We start from the raw sequence: 21,291 nt of genomic DNA, 5'->3' as shown, positions 1-21,291 counted from the left end.
CTCTTTTTTTTTTTTTTTTTTTTATTCTTTGGCATTCACAGTCTTGGTATCTTTTCTCTAGGTTTGCTAGCTTGTGTAAACACTTTATCCTTTTCTAAAGTTCTTGATTATCAGTTTTTCCTTAAAGGTTTTATAAGCTCCACACCCCAGGAAAGATGGGTAGGTAGCAAGATTGCCCAAACTGCCATGAAGCATGAGCTGTTACACCTCACTGAACCTCTCAGGAGGTTTAGAATTTCTTGTGTTGTCCACAAGGCATTTACATACTTCATCAGGCTACATAATGAGAAAGGAAGTCTAGTCCTCAATAAATTCTCTCCATCCTTATGCCCTGGATCCTCCTGTTGAAATATTGGGTGAATGATATGAAGAATGAACAGAATCATTCTGACAGAGGCTTCTGTTGCAGTTACTATAAGGTACCTGAGAACTCCCCTGAGGATGTGGGCAAAGTTTCTCTGGTTTCAAAACAGAAAAATGAGCTTTCTGTGCTGAGACCCTTCATGGTCCCAGCACTGGTCTTAGTGTCCTTTTTAAAATTAAGTTAATTCAGATCAAAGTTAGAAAGTCGCCCTTCCCTCAGCTAAAAACTAAGTCCCTGCATATTACCTTTTACTTCTTGAAGGTGAAGCTGACTTTGATTTTTAAGAATTATGTTCCCTCCTGCATGGTCATGAGACATTTGCAGCAGTAATGAATTCACCATGCTTCCCATTTCAGCCTTTTGCATTGCCTATCCCCCAAATTGAATGTTTTTGAAATTCTTACTCTGAACTGTTTCAAAATCTTATTCCAAAATCTCATTCTTCAAGGTCTTTGAAGTTTAAGCCATTGTGTTTTTGTTTTGTTTTGTTTTTGTTTTGTTGTTGTCAAGAGTATTTTAAAAAGAAATCTGGCACTGCAAACTGTTCTCCCCAGAGATCAGAGAATATTGCTTAATGTTGTGTACTCAAAGTAGTTATTTGTTTGTGAATACCTTGGCTGTTGCTGTTTCATGACTTAGAAAGAGATGAGATTTCTTTGTTAGAAGCATACCATGCAACTTTTTGGATGTCTCTCCATGCCATCAAAAATGAACAGCAGCTGGATGTGAGTTCTTGAGGCGTTAGATCTTATGAATGATACAACAAGTTAATGTCAGCTCCATAGAAGGTCCTGCTGCTTGTTTTAGGATCAGAGAAAAGAGAAAATTAAAGTGGAAAGCTACTCATTGCTTATTTTCTCTTCATAGCCCTGTCTTTTCTCATCCACCCTGTCTTCTCATCTACCTTTCTCCTTTCAGAGACCTGATTGCACCTCAATATTCTATCATCCTCTTTGGTTGTTTCTGTCATTATCCTGAACTCCTTTGTATGTGGCTCTCTAAAGGAAGGAATTCAACTGAGACTTTCTGATCCATGAATTTATTGATTGTTCTTTTGCCTCCTTATTTTCTGGTAGAAGGAACCATCATGTTTGCCCTTGAACGTCTCTGGTATTGGGGTAGGTATTGAGGAGTATGACAACAGGAATTACTGACATGTAATTTTCCCTTTCATCCATCAAACGAGTGTCAAATACTTTAGCAGTCAGTACCCTGCTTGATGCTGAGAAAGCATTTCACAGAACCTAGCTGTCTTCTCCATTTTCTTTATTATATAAAAGTTGGCTTTGGTGACAACTTTATTGGATGAGTCAAGGTATACTACACTCGTGATTGCTTTGACTCCACTGCCTTCTCTATGAATTGAAGTTCTGGGATAAGATCTCCCACTTTCATGTGTGCTTACTAGTTTTACATACAAGGATTGTCATAGTTGCCAGAGATTTTCTTAGTATTAAACAACTGTGATTATTTACTCAGAGTAAAACTTTTTGTCTACCTGGAAGGACATCCTTCACCTATCTTAGAGTGAATCACGTTTCCTTCACACTAACATGTTCCACACTCTAGATGATCCTGCCATTACAGTTGGCAGCTGAAAATAATGCTGTTGGTTATTAACATTTCTGTTTTAAAAATATGTGCTGCAAGAAATTACCTGTGCCTAGAAAGTTAATAGAAAACATTTTAACTAAACTTCATTACAGTAAGTACTTTGAACATCATGCAACACTCTGCCCAAATCCTTTATAAATGATCTTAATTGCCTATCTTTCTCACTGACAGGATTGAAATAATCAAAGTGAATACTGCCATTAGACACATGCTTATCTTTAATTTAGTTTGATTAACGTTGCCTCCTAAAGTGTTTGTCTCCTTCCACAAAATTTTTTAGGCATCATTTGACTTACAGAAAACCCAGAAAATCTTTATAGATTTTGAAGTAGACTTAAGACATGGGCATTTTTGATTTATTTCATTATTATTTTGGCATTTCAGACCTGAGCTGTAGTCTGCTTGATCCTTCTAACCCAACATAAATATCATGCTGGCTCAGCATTGAGAGAGATTCGGACTGCTTTTTTAAAACTACTTTCATCTCTCTCTCTCTCTCTCTCTCTCTCTCTCTATTTATTTATTTATTTATTTATTTTTGGTTAAAGGCTCCCAGTGCCTGTAAGAAGTAAGCCTTTAATTAATACCACATGGAGTGTTTTTTTCCCTCAGTAAATGCTCACTGAAGTCAATTCTTGTATGATTTTCTGTTTTAACTCAACTATGGGGGAAGCTTTCAATGTAAAATTAACTAGAATCTCATGTATAATTAACTTTGGCAAGAAAGAAGAGGTATGTAAAGGTAAGGTGAAAGACCTGGTTGCTCATTATTAGTCCTTTTTAAGCACATCAGTTTTGTAATCCTTATGCTAAATTTTGCTTATAACTAATAAAATATGTTTCCATCTCCAAATTATCTTTCTTAATACAGTTTCTTTTTAAATGCCCTGGCAAGATGCATAACTGTGTGGAATTCTTAGCTTTAAATAGTTAAACTCTTAACATTTAGAGATCAGACATAAATGAATATCAACATTTAGATGAAACATTTATTCAAGAGATTGAGTACAGGTTTGGAGAATGTCAGTGTCTCTTCTTTCTTCATGTCATTATCTGCTCATCTTGGGAAAGCAGCCGAAATTACATTATTATGAGAGCTTTTGGGTCATGTGAGTTCAAATCTCCTGAGTTCAGGGTTTAGATGAAGCTTTATTTAGTTCCTGAAAGAAACTTCAGTGAACTTGCTGAATTTCATATAATTTTCAATTAGTAACCACTTTGTCATCAGTAAAAATGAGAAAGAATCTTTTTCACAACTTTTGTCTCCCATACAGGAGGAAGATCAAGGCCAGGACTCACTGAAGGGCAACCCTACTGAAATAGGGATGCATGTTTCATCAGGAAATATAGTTAATGTGGGAAGTTCAGTGGCAAAGCAAATAGCCATATATCTGGGCGCATCCTTATTGAGGGATCACTTTTCAAATGTTCTGTTGTCTCGAATTTACTGCCCTTATTTTAAAATATTTTGCAATATGCAGTTACTCGAAGCACAAACTGATAACTAAGTTTTGGTGTACCTGCAAAACATGTTTGGTCCCTGCAGTGCTTAGATTACTGAGCCTCGTCACTTCAGGATGGTATAGTTTAGGCATGCAAATGTGAGAGCACCTGAAAAATATTTTCACTGATGGTGACCTTTGCCAGTTGTGTCTGGAAGTTGCCTCAGTATTCCAGTCACATATGTAAGCAACTTTTTATTTATATATAATTTACTATTTCTTAAAGTGAGAGGATTTTCCTCTATAGATTCCTTTAGTTTGTCTAGGCAACAAAACCTTGTTGCCTAATGTTTTAAAATGCTCTGGGAACAGATGTGTGAAGGGACAGTGCATCCATTTGCTTAATGACTCATTTCTGTGAAGGCAACAAGATAACAAAACAGGATCTTAAAGGAGTAAAACCAGCCTTCTCTGAAGCATTTTTAGGGGATAGGGCATCTTTCCTTCTGTAATGCTTCCTGTTGCGTACTGTGCCCTCCATTTCTGTAGGCACAATGGATCTGATATACAAACAAATTAAAGTTATACCTGATAAACAGATTGGTGAGAGAAAACAGCAGTTGAAGTAGTTGGTGAAACTGCGCAAAAGCTCCAAATAACTATACATCTGCTTGGCAATGCAAGTACTATGCATAAATTACCTGGAGGTCATGAATATCTAGTTTGACATTTCATTAAAAAAAATACATTTCAAATTCTCTTTCTTGATATTCAAAACTGATGTTCTTCCTTAACTGTGAGCTCCTAGAACATCTGTGTTGCTTTATAACAACAACAAAAAAATTGTTAGCCAATGTGAAAATATCTCAAACACAGGGACAGAAATTTACAGGAACTTTGACTGAAAATGTAGAAAAGTGGGTTATGAAGATAGATAAGTAATGGTGACATATTCATAGTTGATAAGCGTAGAATGTGTTGCAGGCCTCCTTCGTACTACATACATAACTGAAGCACACCTGCAGAGATATAAATTAAAAAGCTCAGCTGCTCAAGCTATTCACAAACAATTACAGTTGTGAAGAGAGAGAGAGAGAGGCTATGTTCATTTACCAGTAATCAGGAGGCATCCTGTAATAGACACATACTTATACAGTGTTTATACACATATAGACAGAAAGAACTTGCTTTTGTTCCCTAATGGAACTTTTTTGGTCTTAAGGTATTTTATTGAACCTTTGGTTTCCTAATAGCTTATATTCCTTTGCAGTTTCTTAAGCTTCACCCTGAAATGTACTGCATTAGAACTGCAGCCTCCTGGAATTGTGTATTGTGGAATTCTTTGCCTTCAAAATCTGCCCCTATTTCTTTTTCCCCATATATGCATTTTCCATGTAAACCCAAGTACTGAACCCAAATGCTGATTTTGTCAGGCACGAGAGATCACTCATCTCCTTTGTATTCGTGATGGCTAGTAAAGTTGAATAGTTTGGAGAAGATATTTCCAGCAAGTTTGTCAGGAAAATCATTTGCAGATTTGTTCACCAATATTAAGCTTTATTCCTGTAGATTTCTCAGTCCATAAACTGGTTGAATGGCAGTCCCAGAACAAAGGCGGTGCCTTTAATATTGAGGCCTTTGATCTCTTCTGCGTACTAATTATCAGTTTTGGCTTTCATTGTGCTTTTCCTTTTGTTCCACAGTTGGATGTTTTCCATATTTTTTTCCATTTTAATTATATTCTCTGCTATTTCATATTAATTTTTAGAAATTATTTTAATGTGATTAACAAGTATTACATTATTGTCATGCTAACTTTTACTCTTACATTATGTCTCAATATGATATTGTAAAATCACCAGCAGCAACCCCTTTCCATTACATCATCGTTATCCTGTTATGCACAATAAATTTTAATGGCTCTTGAAGACAGTCTTTTCTGCCAAAAAATGTTATTTCACAATTTCTTTCTTTCCATTTAGAGGTAAGCTACTTGAATGGTGGTCATCCTGTTGGAGAATAATACACAAAAAGTGACCACGTCCTTTCCACAAACCTTCCTCTGTAGAATAAAAACAAATTAGAACAAGAAAGCTCTTTTATGGATTGCCAGTTTCCCGTTCCCGATTCTTATTGCTATGGAATGATTTAAACTACAGATCCACGTTTAATAATCTTTACATATTTCCATTATGTAGAAGAATTGCTATAGGCAAAAAGTTTCTGACCCTGTTATCAATAGCATTTTTTCTGCTTTTACCCACAGCAGTGAAATTTGAATGTTCATAATGTTTAAGGATTTACTGAGGATGAGAGAGATAAGCCTCTCTACCAAACAGAAAAGACCCTATCAGTCACAAGTACAAATCATTCCTGCGAAGAGACAGGTACTTGAATCTGCTGACCACTGATGTTATGGCAATAATCTGAACACGTAAATCTTCAAAAGGCATGCTCATCTGATAAAACAACACTTCAGTCTCTGCACCTGGGAGCATGCTCAAGAGTAAGAGGGAAAGCAACAAGAAGTAATTGACATTTTTTTTTTTTTCTCAACACAAGAGGACCTGGACTTCTAGACTTTGTCTATTTATAGTTCCAGGAAGGCTCTAAGGAGAGGAGATGAAGAGACAAGATGCCAAGTGGATAGTAGGAAAATAAGGAACAGAGTAGCTTCCTGCTTGCCTTTAAAGAAAGGCTTAGGCTTGAGAAGCACCTCTGTCCTTATTTCAGTTTTATTTCAGAGTAGGCTTCTGCTGTTGCCATACCAATTCTTGCTCTGGGCATTGTCTTGCACTTATACACAGCTATTGACACTTTCCAGCCAAATCCCCAAAGACTCATCTGAAGCCCTTGTTTCTTTACAGGTGAATCACAGTCTTTGGCTTCTCTCTTGTAGCTGAACTCCTTGGAGGAGAGTGATCTTAAACAACATTTTGTAATTGTTTCATGTTTAGCTGCAAACTTGTCACCTACCAGGTTGACAGCTTGCTGACCTCATTAAATGCATTCCAAGATTGATTTTATCTACAATTTCTATGTTATGTGTTTCCTTAGTCCTGTAGATATCACGTTAAAATAGATCAATTCCAGTACACTGCATAGAGTAACAGAGCTAGAGAATTGAAAGCCCCTCTTCTATCAGTATAGTCAGTTTTGTCAAATGTGTTGGCCTTTTCCTCTCAATGAGCCGGTATGACTTTGAAGTGGTGTTTCTTCAACAAAATAATTAAGGTAGTTTTAGTTTCTTTCTGCTGTTCAGTTTTCTGTTGTCCCTTCAAGCTGCATGTCTGCCGTCAACCAGGAAACTCCTTTCTCTTTCTCTCTGTGTCTCCCTGGAGTTTTGCACATATTTGAGTCTCCTTTTGAAATCTATCTCAGAGGCTGTGTATTGAAGGGAAAAGGTGAGAATGCTTTGGAAATCCTTTTAGCTCAAAAAAATTAGCTTTATAGGTCAAAAGCCTTCTTAATTCTCACTAAAATGCAGGTGAACATATTTGATGGCATACTAGCTATTTCTGTTGTATCCCAGTGCTATGGTCTGCCATAAATTTTAAGGAAGACTTTCCAGCTATGGTTACTTGTGAGCTGTCATGAATCTAAAATGCTCCTTTTCTGCCCTTCAAGGGATAACCTAAGAAAAAACAAAACAAAACAAAAAACAACAAAACACCTGAAAAACAAAAGGTATCGTGTCCTTTTTATATCTTTTGTATTTTTAATAGTTTTACTTTATGTTCACTACATGCTTATTTTCTTGATTCTGTGTTTTGTATTTGAAATATTCTTGTGTGATTACATCCTTCTGATGAGTTAATTCTGAAAAGTAAATCCACTCCCACAATTTTTTATTAATTATGATATCCAGGTGTGAGTGTGGAGATAGGTCTATACCTGTGTGTGTTCATACCTATATGCGTTACTTACCATACATCCGTAGAAATTGGTGTTCTGCTCCTGACTAATAGAGAACGTGAGTGAGATGTAACCAAATCATCTATAATCCTTTCTGCCTCAGTAGTTTTCCTCTCACTGGGACTGTCATAATGCTTGTTTCCCTACACTTTTTTTTTTTCATGTAAAAAAGGGCAGTTACTAACTGCATACGCCTGAGAAAGTTTGGAAATGAACAATAATATGAACAAGACATTACTTTTTCCCTTCACAAACCTTACCTCATGCAGCCAGCTGAGAACACTAAGTGTGTGTTGGGTAATTGGCTTCCCTGCATCCCGTGCTTTTAATTGCCTGAATATGCAATCAGCTCAAGGTACATTTCTTGTGCTCTAATGAATTCTAACATAAAGGTTTATTTCCAGATGGATCAGCATTGGAAGAGCTCTTCATCTGTCTTATAAATAAAATTTAAATTAACACATTGATACCAAAACCTTGCCACCCAAGAAATTAAACATATAATTTATTATGTAATTTTGTGGCTATTTTATCTGTGGACATCAAAGTACTTTTTGAAAAACACGCAGCATTCCCTAGAATTTCTTTATGCTATGGCAGTAGGTTAACATTAATTCAGGAAATGCTGTACATTAGATAAAGTTTGAGATATGCCATTTCAGGGGGAAAAATGTTTATTTAAACCTTCCATAATTTTTCCAGTCTTTACATTTATTTGTGACTTGAAAAAACAAGGAAGTGAAGCTCTTATTTCCTGACACATTGTTTTGGAGTGGAGACATGTATATGAATGCAATATGAGGACTTTTTCAAGCATGTCATTTCTCAGCTGAAAAAGTCATATCTGCTTGTACTCTAAAAGTGAATGCACCACAGTTCATAGAGTATACACGCACATTTAATTAATGCTGCTGCCCAAGTAAATATGCAGTGGTTTTGACATACCTCTGCAATCCATATTTATAGAGGGTATAGAAATGAATTAGCATGTTGGATGTTGTTTGGGTTTGCACCTGCCCTTGATGGAGCTGTGACTTTGACTATGTCATTTGACTTCTACATGCTGTGACTTTGACTATGTCATTTGACTTCTACATGCAGCCATGGTCTCACTTGTAAAGAGATATAGGAAGGATTTTCTTCAGATGGAGGTTATGAAATGAAGGAGATAAAGTTTGTTGAGCACACAAGCTCTTGAAGAACAATTTCTTTACAGGAATTACAAAAGATGGTGCAGACATTTGCTATGACAGTGCTGTGGGCTCTATTCATTGTACTGTCCCATGCTGACCTGCTATGTGAACTTGGCACTAATAGCCAAGTGACTTAAATGTTAATATGCCTCAGGGTCTACACAGTAAAGCAGTAATAATTGTATTTACTCTTCTCTGTCAAAAGTGATTGTGAATGTGTATGCAATGAGCTCTGTGAGTGCTGGTCTGTAGCCTCCATATATTTTAGTGATTGAAGACTATGCCACTTTCTCCTCTCTCCCTACCCCTGGTAACTGGGAGTGAATTGTCATGGTAATGAGGATTGCAGTCTGCACTTACAGATACATTTTGATTCATTGAATAGTCTTTAATTTAATTTCAGTCAGTTTGCTTTCAGCAAATGGTCTCAAGTCAGTAGGATCCCTAGATGCTAGATGTAGTTCCTCTCTGTTACATATACATGTTTAAGATTTTAGGACTTGATGGTGGCTTACATTCAAACCAGAAGGTCTAATTTTAATCGTCTGTCATACAGAAGCTGCCTCTGATAACTGTGCATCTATATTGTTTTAAATGTATATGTGTCTGTGATATTACTGCTTATGCTGTATTTCAGGAAAAGCAGAGATTTCTGACAGATGTCCTACATGAAGTGATGTTGCTGGATGGTTTGGCCAGTTCACATCCAGTATCCCAGGAGGTGCAGCAAGCCACAGACATCGACAGGGTGTTTGACTGGATTGCATATAAAAAGGTGGGACTAATTAAACCTATCTGTCTCTATAAATAGATATATCAGTAGCTATTAGAAGATTGTGTTCCATCCACAAAACACATATTCTTGTAAAGATACATAGACAGTTGCTAAGAGGTGGGAAACTTTAATTTGTGTGGAATATGTTTGGGATATACTACAGTGATTTTATCCAATCACCTTCAACAAATCCGGTATTATTAAGTGTTATAAATAAAGTTGGGAGGCTGTCAGAATGCAGCAAGAGGATTTGTGTGTTCTTTTAATTACTATTTATTTTGTGGCAGCGTCTGAATTGTGTTAGATGCTTTAAAAAGCAAAAAGGATATGTAGTCTTTGTCCTCTTGAAACTCTTGAAAAATTCTTAAGTACTGAAGTTACATGTAATGTTTTTTTCCTTTTTTTTTCTATGCATGAGAATTTTTTCTAAAAGCTAGTGAAAATTCTGCTCATTCTAGAAGAGTGAGAGCAGAAGAACTGACTTGTGGGGTGATGAAGGAATGTGTATTAATTCAGGCAATTTCAATGTGTATTTCAGTGGTAGGAATGATTCAGCCATGTTTGGGACTGAATAACTTCTATGAAGGAGTTCCACTTTCTCCATCATATGATTGGGCTTTCTGCTAGCCTCTGACCCAAAATCTGGTGGATTTTGGAATCCACCAGAATCTGGAATCTGGAATTCCAATAACTTGGAATCTGGTGGATCTGGAATCATCATACCACATGATGATTCTCTGCACAGTATGGTGTCCAATACTGTGCTGTAATTTCATGAGCAGATGTTCTTGATGTGTGATGCAGGGATGTTGCCTGCAGCTTGCCACTATGAAGGCTACACTGGTACTGTCTGCTCCAGACAGTAAGAGTCTTTTGACGATCACCCTTGGACCAGACAGTATTTTTCTTCTGCATCATTAGCTGCCTAATATCAGGCTGTAACAAGACAGCAGCAGCATAGCACTGACTTGCCTGCTGAGCCTCCAGTTTACCCAGGACTCATTCTGGGCTAAAAGAGAGGTGTATCCTTTCTTACAGTCACCAGCTATTCCCACTCAACAAGTTATCTTCCATTAAAGGTTCTTACTCCTTTAAGAGTGGGCAGATGACAGATGCGTGTTTGTGCATGTAGTAGGTGTAGGATGTAATATTCAAACATAAAATAGCTAGGAAAACATTCTAAAATGCTAGAGTTGCTCAAGATCCCAAGTAACGTTTGCAAAAATGCCTCAGCTGGCTTTGAAAATATGGATCTTGGTCAATTAATCTATAGTAACCAGCAACTTTTAGCATAATGAAGTATTCTCATCGTTTAAATATTTCAATCATGTTTGATGGTGATAGCTGAACCTTGGTAGGTTCAGAGGCTTATCTCACATCAGTATCGTAGTATTTCAAGGTAATTATTTTTTTTTCTAGTTAATGTGATAGTAGTAATATCACACAGTAAATTGTAATACTTATCACTTATCATTTCATCATGTGAATATTTTACAAACATCAAGGAATTTTCATTTACATTGAAATGACAAATATGACACTAGGACACATATATATACTGTTAGCTAACTTGTCCAGGCTGATAGCATCATTCTGTTTTCTCTGTGGATTAGAGTGCAATCTGTATATTGTATCTGTCTGTCTATTTAAAGGTTGCATTTTACTGTAACAATACCCATGCCTAGCTCAGTGGATATGGCAGCTTCCCCACTCAGCTTCTCTGATGGCCAGCTCTCCCAGGACCCTAATTGACACTGAATGTGTTCATATCAGGGCCTGACCATGTAAATTTTGAACCCAGTTACTTGATCTAACAAAACAGCTTGAGGAACGGTGATGGAAGAATTTACTTAGGCTCTTTCTTAGGTGAGGAAATTAAAGTACAGACCCTTTCACCTATAAAGTCTTTGTTTTGCTGTCTGCTTTTCTAACTAACCATTCATCCTTTTGTTTTAGATACAAACAGTATCTAAGAGGAATAAACTTTACCACTGGCTTCGTAGCTGCTCTTTTCACTGTTTCTGTACTTTCTTCCCAGCACCTGACACCATTCCTTCAGAGGATAAATTGGAACAAATTTAGCATTTTGTAGATCTTGCATTCTTGTTTCCTATGTAATCTTGTATGCAAGCATGCATAGCTTGCACTTAAAATCAGCTTGCTTGTTGATGAAATTAACTCTTTTGTGAGATAGCTAGAACCTTTGCCTATCCTTCTAGCTCTCTAATGTCTGCCAGTATAAATACTGTGATGAATGGTATGTCAATAAAATCCAAGTTGTACCTGGTCAGGTGTTTGCTCAAATATATTAGGTGTCTCAAAGCCCTCCTTACACAATGAACCCTGATTTCTATTCTTGCTTGTGTTTCAGGGATGGATTTTTGGTTGTATGCTGACTTATTTTTTAAATTGCTGAAAAATATTATATTTTTTTTTCTCTTGACTCTAGTAAACTTTGGGTCAGGACCATCAGTGAGGCCTTTTCTACTGTATTTATTAAAATAATCATTTTATACAGTCCAGCAAAACATGCAGTATCTTTCCTCTGCATTTTTTTAAATTCACTTTTATTTTATTATTATTATTTTTTTAATGTCCACCTAGTGCTTCCTGGGACCTTAGATTGTCTATGCAATCTCTTTTCTCTCTTTACTGTTTTCAATGTAAAATCAAAATGATGAAACTTTCTCCCATATAATTTTTCTTCATTGAAATGACAGTCATGGAAAGTCATTGTCATTTCATTGTCTTTACTGTCATCAATATGGCATAAATCAGCTAGACACCATTAATATGCCCATGTCTGCTAGACACCCAGCTGTCACCTTAAAGATTTGCCTCTTACTCTTTCTATACATTTTGGAGATAACCATTGAGATTGTGCTATTTAAATGCCTAGGAGCTGAATACATTTTTCATTTCCACTTTGTTGTCCTCAGTGATTGCATGTAAGAAGTCTCACAACATAAACCCCTGAAGAATCGTATTCAGGTAATCCCACAAGCAGAGTGAAACACGCACTAATTTCACTCGCACAGTGTTTCCACTGAAGCTGTTGATGGTAGTGTTTGGCTCTTTCAAAAGCATCATACTAGTCATTCCTCAGAGAGGAACATGTCATCATTCTCCACTTGGACCACAAATATGTAGAGAAAAACAAGAAATCATGATAGTTCATTAATAAGCAAACAGCATTGGTATATAATACAAGGCTCTCAACTCACATCTTCATAGTGCAGCTGGAAATAAGATATTGTCCTCCCATGATGGGAAAAGTCGTTATATCCCAAGTGCAGCAGGAAATACAGCTTGTTGAACACAAGAGTGGATCTGAGAATTGTTAAATCAAAGCAAAAAGTGTGACAGCCTTTCCATACCAGAAATAATTGACAGCAGGAATCAGCCCTGGAGTGCTGCATCAACAGATGAGGAGAGAGTGCAACAAGGGTAACATGAGCAGCAATGATCAGCAAGGAACAGCCAGCTGTAATGAAACAGAGAAACAAGACAGCTGCATCACAGAGGGAGCAGCCAGACCCAGAACAGTGTGAGAGAGAGATATCCCACACAGAACTAAAGAAGTCATACCCTGGATGAGCAGTCACAGCCAGATAAGAGAAGGGATGAAAGGGCACCAAGGACAGTATAGAGAGTCAGATAATATCTGAAGTTGTTTCCATCAGGCTACTGAATGCTTTGAAGTGTGCTGGTTGCAGATCTGGTAGCAATTGGAGCAGGCAAGACCAGTATAACTATGAGTGTAACTATCAAAGTACCCCCAGAATATGTCATGGCAAGTGACAAACAATAATCAAAGCAAGGAAGAGTGTGGCTGGAATAGAGATGAATATTCCTTTTTTTTCCTCCCTGTACGCAATATGAGACTCTGTAGTGAGATAGTTACTGGCCCAGGCTTTGTTACACAAACAGTTCATTATTTTCTAAACTTTTGTCTGTATAATTTCCTTTTCCATCTTAACTCAGTACCACAACTTAAAAAAAGTTTTTTTGTTGCTTCCTGCATCTGAATGATGGAAGGATTACTATATTTCTAATAATAATAGAGGAGGAGAGGGGGACACCCCTCGACCTTCCCTCAAAGTATTATATCTGTGCAACTAAAAATTTGCACAAAGAAAAGTGGTCACCTTCCCTGCGTGTTGCAAGAAACAGTTTTGGCAAAGGAAAATTTACAAAACTGAAACCAGTGGCTTGCTCACCCTTTGACTGTAGTCCTCTTTGAAAATTCAGAGTAACATGTTCTGCAAGAATTTGGAAGAATAGGAAGGCCACCTGCAGTCAGTGTAAAGGCTCTCTAAATTCTTTGTTCTTTTTTACTTCTGTTCCTCAGGAACTGGGAAAGGTACTAGCACAGAAATACCAAAACAAACACCATCTATTCTGGCCAGTAAAACCAAGATTAGTGTTGGAGTGAAATCCACTCAGTTCATGAGTGTAATGTAATTGTGGAAATCTTTCTTTGCCTTACAAAATGGAATTGAGGTGCATTTGTGAAGTCACCACATGAAAGTGATAGCAGCTCATTAACTCTGAAAAAAAAACCCACCTAGATAAACACTAACAAATAGCGAAATATAGTAATCCGGGTTTTATTTTTAATTATTCATGTAACTAAATTGGGAACAAAAGATGATATCCAGCTAGTTTAAATTCTTATGAAACCAGGTGGCTTTGCAACCTGTTCCCTTAATACAGTGTAAAGGGAGAGCTTCTTGTTCTTCCAGACTAATTTAGCTGTGATGTCACCTGTGAATGCCATGAAGCTCTTTGCATGCATTTGATGGCAGTTTCTGTTCCATGACTTGCTAGTGCAGAAGGTCAGTGCCCAGATTGCAGAAGGTGCTTTCAAAAGCCATTTGAACATAATGCATTGTATTAGAGGAAATATCTTGTAATGAAAGTAATTTCTTTCTGTTTAGATAAAAAGGTTGTAGGTCTCCACAGCCTCCAATATGAGAACCATTGAAACTGGAAGTTGGTGAAACCTTCATGTTCAAGTTCAGAGCAATCCTTGGAGTGCCTCAAGTACACTCAAATATGCAGGCCATCCCACTCCAGCCCATGAGGTGCTAGAGTGTAAAACCAGGCAGGTGCTTCAAGATACTTGAAATACTTGTCTTAAATAAGGCATTTGAGCACCTTCCTGACTCAAAATAGTCATTAGCCTATTGTATTGCTTAGTGTATACTGGCTTAGTATTTTCTGAAGAAGAAACAGAAACCACTGTGTGAGGTGTATAAACAACAAGATACCTACAATGCTTTAGGAGCATATGTTTCCCCAAGCTAGGGAAAACTATACATGAGTTTGAGAAGATATAAAAAAAATGGAAAACAAATGTTAATAAAAGCACTGTATTTTAAAGAAGAGCTCCTTAGACTGCTCAGTCAGGCTGACACAAGGCAGAGCAAGCGGGAAGCCACAGCCTGTTGCAGTACAGAACCTTCTTCTGCCTGTTCCCCCTCAAAGGCAATGGCAAATGGGAGCTCCCAAGGCCTGGAGCAAGCGATCAAAGCAGAAATGGCAGTGGTGACTCCAGACACTGTGCCCTGCCATCCTTTATTATACTTCTGTCCCCAACAGAAGTTGGTGCGTCAGTGTCTCAGATGTTTCCATGCCTTAAAGTGATGAAGGTGGGCTTGCAGCAAGACACCCACCTATGAACTGGAGATCCTGAAGTGCTCTTACGTTTTCTGCCTCTCTTTCTTTACTTTGTAATGTTAATTTTCAGCCAAGGCTAAAACAGAAAGCTGACTGCTGTGCCTTCTTAAGACTTCAGATGTAGTTTCTCTCTCTCTCTCTCTCTCTTTTTTTTTTTATTTTTTTTTTTATTTTTTTATTTACCTTGAAGGCATCTAAAAAACAGCGATTCCATAGTAAAGACGAAGGATAACTTGCTGACACCCATCCTAGTTCAGATTGGTGAAAGCAAGAGCAGCAGTTACAAGTGTTCAAAAAACTTGTTGCAAACTGTAAGAATTGGAAATAGAAAATAAACTGTAGATAGCTGAAATGGAGTAAAAAGAAAATAGCTGACATAGAAAATATGATTGGTAAATTCTCACTAGTCTGGTGTAGATTTTGCAGGCCTGCAGGACCTCTATTCAGAAGGGAACTACCTGAAACAATGCCAGTCTCCCTGTTTTGTACTTGATGTTTTAAAGAAATATTTAAGTCAATGTCTGATGCTTAAAAAAAAGTATTAAAAGAGAGCAGGCATGTATAACTGTAGTTAGTTACAAATCAGTTTTAGACAAATGACAAAGTTTTAGACAAAATTCTTAGGTGGTATTTATTAAACTAGAAAAAAAATAGTAATCGCAATGTTTCATAGAAAAAAATGGTCAAACAGACTTGATTTCAAACTGATGAGATTAAACATGTGGTTGGTAAAGATAAATTGTGTAGAGTCACAGACTTTAAAAATCTATTCTATTACAGAATAATATTCTAGTTAAAAAAGTTGTGCTATACAGTATCACTAGAGAACACATTGACAGGATTATCTATCAGATTATACTGATCCCCTAGGTAGTAATCAAAGGAGTAATCATCACAAATTTTGAGTTTTATTTTACTTAATTTGCTTTTGGATTCTCAGTGGAGCTTGTTGGCAAAATGGTGGTGTTTTGTCTTTAAAATGAATCAGAGCAAGTTTTCACCTGTTACTTCTAATGGGAAACAAGGAGTTGTGGAGCCAGCTTTATTATTAGATGAGATTCTTGAGATACACTGGTTTACTCAGTACTTACTTGGCTTCTGATGATGGCCCATCTGTGTAAATAATGTCATCAACATTTTGTGTTTGTACATCCTTGAAGGCTTCCTCATACAGGCAGTTAATGAAAAAGTATGTGGTGCTTTCCTCCTTGTCAGTGCTGTCAGAACATACAATTTGGGATTTTGGTGGCCAGGTTAAATAAAACTGTGGTTGTAAATGGAGTCTCAGTAACATTTTGTCTAAGTGACTGAGACATTTTATTATTGAAGGAAAATGATAGGATGACATCCACCTGAAGAACATGATTAGATATGCTCATTTACTCCTGATTTTTGTTCATTGTGTTATGTTCCTTAAATTTGCAAGACAATTTATATCTAAGACTAATATTTCAACAAAGCTCATCTTGCCATCTGACCATTTTGGTATTATCCAGCCCTAGAACAGCTGTGTTTGTCGGAATAGAAAATGATTATGATTTCCCAGTGAAAACCTGTCCTTGAGTTTAATGTTGCTTTTTCAGTGATGTTTTGGCATCGGATAAATGGCCTTACAATCTATAAAAACAACATAAGATACTCTTCTGCATCTTTGATGATTTAGCATAGTAAGCTACAAGTTTATAGGTATATTTGCTGTTTTTTTTTAAATATTAGTTCAACCAGACTGTAAGTAAAGCTTTAAGAATAGAGTAAGATTAATTTGTTTATTAAAATATGTCCTGCTTTTATTGCTGAATATCAACATGTTAACTTGTGGGTGTGCATTGCTTGATAAACAAATATCAATTGGAAATTATGCATTATTTTAAAAAGCAAAGAAGACAAATATAAGGAATTTTTTTTTTTTAGTCTGTACCATAAAAATAATGCAGGGATAGCACCTTTTAATGAATGAAGTCTTTTTCTAAGAATTTATTACTCAATTCAGGGAAATCAGTCAGAGTCAAATTCAGCCAATTACATAGTTACTTGTTTAATTTTGTGTGTAAGCTGTGGCATTTAAGTCAGATTGCTTATGTGTCTGTGACACACTTAAGTGTGTCACTAAATGATGGCCTGGACTAAGAACTTCAGCATGAGGCTTATATTGCAACACTGTGTACTAGTATGCATAGTCTGCATATATCGATCTTTTTCCTTACTTCTCTTAGCTTTTACATGTGTTTTCCGAAGGGAAAACCTCTAGGAATTCATTTGAACTTTTTACATTTTTGCCACAGGGAAGAAATTGTAGGCATGTGTTTACTCATTTAAGCAAATACATTCTTTTATCCTAATTGAATACAGAAGCATTTGCATTCATGAAATTCATACGTATTAAGCTTCATTTTTCTTGTAGTATTTTGAGGTGCTGTTGCAGAATACAGAAAAACAGCCACACTGGTGCATTATAGTGCTCAATTTTGTGAAAATGAAATAGGGGCTTGGTGCTGGTGACTGATGATATTGTCTAATTAATTCCCTGAGAATAATGTCTCAGTGAGTACTTCTGTAGTTTTGAGAGTTTAAGGTACTTGGGGTAGAAACATCTGAAGATGGAAGATCTTTAGCAGAGGTATTTCAGGAGTCCTCCACTTTCCACAATACATAGCTGCAAGCATGAGCAGGGCACTCATACCAAGACTGTCGGACTGAGGCTGTAGACCATGAAATAGGGTTCAGATTACTAAAGTAGGAAGGTAAATACATTTCATTTTGAAATTTATATATTTTCAGAAAAATTAAAGGGATGTTAGTTATTTGCTTAAGGTCATAACAGTTGCTCAACAGACATTACACCAGACTTCCCTTATCTCTCAGTCCTCTTCTTTAAGGTGCTGAGGGTGGCGATTCAGTTAATTCAGTGCACTGCTTGTACTGTAATGCAACAACTCAGCTGAAAAGATTTTAAAAAAGCCGTTTACACACATGCGCACTGTTCTGTATGGAACAAATTCTGTAGATGTGACTTAATCAAAAATATTTTTTGTGTCAGATTTTCTGCAAGATTTGACATATTTCGTTTCCTAATTTTATGGAAGAGTTCTTTTTTAAATATCACATTTTTGCTACATGTCTGATGTGCATTGTTCTTTCACTTTAATTCATGCTGTGTTTTTCCCAATAAGCTAAATTTCATAGGGCATCCAGCTGTGGTTGCTTAGTACCAACAAAGAATGATTGTTTTGGAAAACGTGACTTGGATATTGCTTGTTGGCTAGTGTTCAGATTACAAAAATAATGTGCAAATGTGCATTCTTTATATGAGTGCTTTGTAACATGCTCTTCTAATATTTGAAATGAACTTTGTGTCACAGAATTATCTAATATTTTGAGAAATTAAGACTAGTGTATGAGTTCAGGAACTTTGAGCTGAAATGAAATTATACTCATTTACTTAAGAACCTGTTTGACTGTAGATACCCTTAGGCTTCTATTTGACAGAGCACCATAAAGATATGTTCAACTTTTTTATTTATTTTTTTTTAATGCTGCTTTTATTAATTTTGGAGTTCTAAAAAATCTCTTTCTTCAGCATGTTTCATGAAGAGATACATTTCAATCATTATTCCAAATGTATTAATGTATTAGTCAGAATTTGAAAGTGTTGTTTTGATCACACAGTTGGTGTGATGTTAACTGATTTTTTAAGGTGTTTCATGCCTGACTTGAATGCACAGTAGGCATGGCTCAGGGTTACTGGGTGAAGGGCCACATGATGGCCAACTTGTATGATTTTATCAGATTTTTAAGGGGATAGCAGGGAAGCATAATTAATTATTTGTATTGGACTTTCTTGCTGAATTTGTATTGGACTCTTCTTGCTGAAGAATGGGCTGAGTCCATTCTGCACAGTTTATTCTTTGTAACAGGTTGCAGAAACGATCAATTTGAGGTAGGTATATGGACGACACTAACCAAAATAGCTGAGTGGGTTGTTAGGAAGTCTGTAGATCTGGGTGTCACCCACCAGCATGTTCTGTAAGTAAGCAGGTGTGGAGTGTAGAACTCCGGGCAATAGGGTGTAGGCTGTCCTTGCAGACAGCCCGTGTGCCAGAGAATTGCTGGTGGCAATGTAGAGAGAGAATGGTCTCTAGAAGATGTCCTCGTAACTACAGACTGATGAGTCCAGCTTCCTATTCTAGCAAGGTGGGGACTGTATTTTATGTAAAGGGTAAGTACCTGAGCACATGGATAAATGTGTCAGTCCTGCCAAACATAACTTCTGCAAAGGGAGATTCTGTCTCACTGTCGAGCTGGAGTTTGTGCAGGAAGTCAGGAGACACAGGATTTTCAAAAAGTCTTTCACAAGACACCTTGCCAAAAGCTTTTGACTCTCCTATGAAGAGTTGCAGAGCAACTAGTGCTGCCACAGACTGTGGGAAAGGTCTTTTCATAGATTGTAAATGGAATGAGCAAATGATCCCAAATAAGTACAGCTTGTGGCCTTCTTGTATCCCACCTGTCTGCTTGTCCACAGAACATTTTCTTCTAAATAATTCAAAAGGGCTTTCCACTCCATTCCTTCAAATCCTTGTTCTCAAAATTTTTTCAGTTATGTTCAGTTGTACCATAGCACAGAGTAAATAGTTTAAGGAAGGGAATGTTTATATATTGACTTATATAGGGAAAAAAAATACTGGTATATATTAGTATTCATCGAACTTCATATATTGATACTAATCTTAAATCAAGAGCTCTTTGGGAAAGAACAGTACATTTCTGAGTACCTGTATGTGGTCTGATTTGTTAAAATCAATTAAGATGAAAGTGATTATAATAAATTCCTATTGTTATTAATAGCTCTACCAATAATACGAGTAAAATCAAGTTTAATTGAAATAGAGGATGGAGTAGCTCATGTTTCCCTTAGCTAGAGGGAAAGTGACCCTAATCTTGAATTGCAGGGATACAAGCATAAGGGAAACTAGCTTTAAGCCTCCTACAATTTCATGAAAATTATACTTTTATGTGAAAGACAAGTGGTACTATTACATATTAATCAAGACTGATTTTGAACTCACTACTGCACAATAGAAGACTGTTACTAAGTCTCTTGTGTCTCAGTGTTCTTTTAGAAATGAGAGAAGTGACTGCAAAAGGGGGAAGTAGAGGATTTGTAGGAAATTGATTTTTTTTCCCCCAGAAATTCAGTTATGTAATTTTGGTTGGTAGTCCAATGCTCCTCTCCTTGGTACTTCACTCCACACTTACACCTTGTGTACCTTGGTGGTGGTTTCCATAACCTTCCGGATTTTAGATTTTATGTCACGAAAGAGATTGTTCTGAACTAAATTGAAGCAATCAACTTTTATTCCTAGACAAGGATGGCAAGGTGGACATTCAGTGAAGAAGGCATATATAGAGATCTATGTAATTGTTATTACTGATTGGTGTTACTTAAAATAAATTGATAAGCAAGCCTTCAAGATGCTGTCTCAGATGTTGTAAACTCAGGAAAGTGTTTCTGCATTGTTTATACTTTTACATTTTCCAGGGTTGCTCCATGACTTTCAGGATAAACTATCTTTAAAGAGATTTATGTTATTGAACTTGGGATGTTTGCTGCATAGACTCCTGCAGTTAACTAGTCCTCTAACCTCCCTGTATCATCACTGAAGATAAACAGGAAATTTTAGGGTGAAATTTATCCGTGCTATTTTAGATGCATGTTTTCAGATGAAATGAATTAGGATGAGCTGAAGTGCTCACTTCTCTCTCCATTGCCTTTAAAGGGAGTCTAAGCAGCTGGCTCAGATGCATAAAACTTGAAAAGTTGCATCAGAAAGTTACCATGTAGGCATCTGCATTCTGTCACATGAATCGCAGTCCTACCCTTAGAACAAAAACAACAAAACATACAAAAGCAGAAAGAAAAAAGATGATGTTCTAGGGGAAAAAAAAAAAAAAAAAAAGAGACAAGATTTGGTGGGAAGGAAGATAGGAGGATGGAAGAGCTCTGCTTTCTCTAAGTCAGCCTTTTATGGTCTCTTTATCTTCCTCCACTCCAGTTCATTTACAGAATGATAGATTATTTCACCCTTATGAGAATCAGCTGTAGTTCAAGATTTCTGTTCTGTTGGTGACAATTTTCACTCATGAGCACTTTTTAGAATACTGACATAATTTTTGGTCCTTAAAAGAATAATGCTGAATGAGTTTGCTACCCAACTGTATCTCTTCACACATGGTCCCTTGTCCTTGCCTTCTACCTTCTGCATAATCTTGTATTCTGGTTTTCTGATTTACACATTATCTGGTTGT

At 36.7% G+C, this 21,291-nt stretch overlaps 1 protein-coding gene across 1 annotated transcript in view; it reads left to right on the top strand.

The window, feature by feature from the left end:
• Positions 1 to 21,291, top strand: part of TRHDE (thyrotropin releasing hormone degrading enzyme) — a gene marked incomplete at its 3' end in the record, with an annotated part of 202,467 nt that overhangs the window by 92,221 nt on the left and 88,955 nt on the right. The window contains exon 6 of the mRNA XM_082784741.1: positions 9,166 to 9,303. Coding sequence (XP_082640867.1) covers positions 9,166 to 9,303 — 138 coding nt within the window. The remainder of the gene's footprint in view (positions 1 to 9,165; positions 9,304 to 21,291) is intronic.

The sequence above is a fragment of the Aythya marila genome (genome assembly GCF_965140915.1).
Source record: "Aythya marila genome assembly, chromosome: 1".
NCBI lineage: Eukaryota > Metazoa > Chordata > Aves > Anseriformes > Anatidae > Aythya > Aythya marila.
This window is presented reverse-complemented; position numbering and strand designations above follow the sequence as displayed.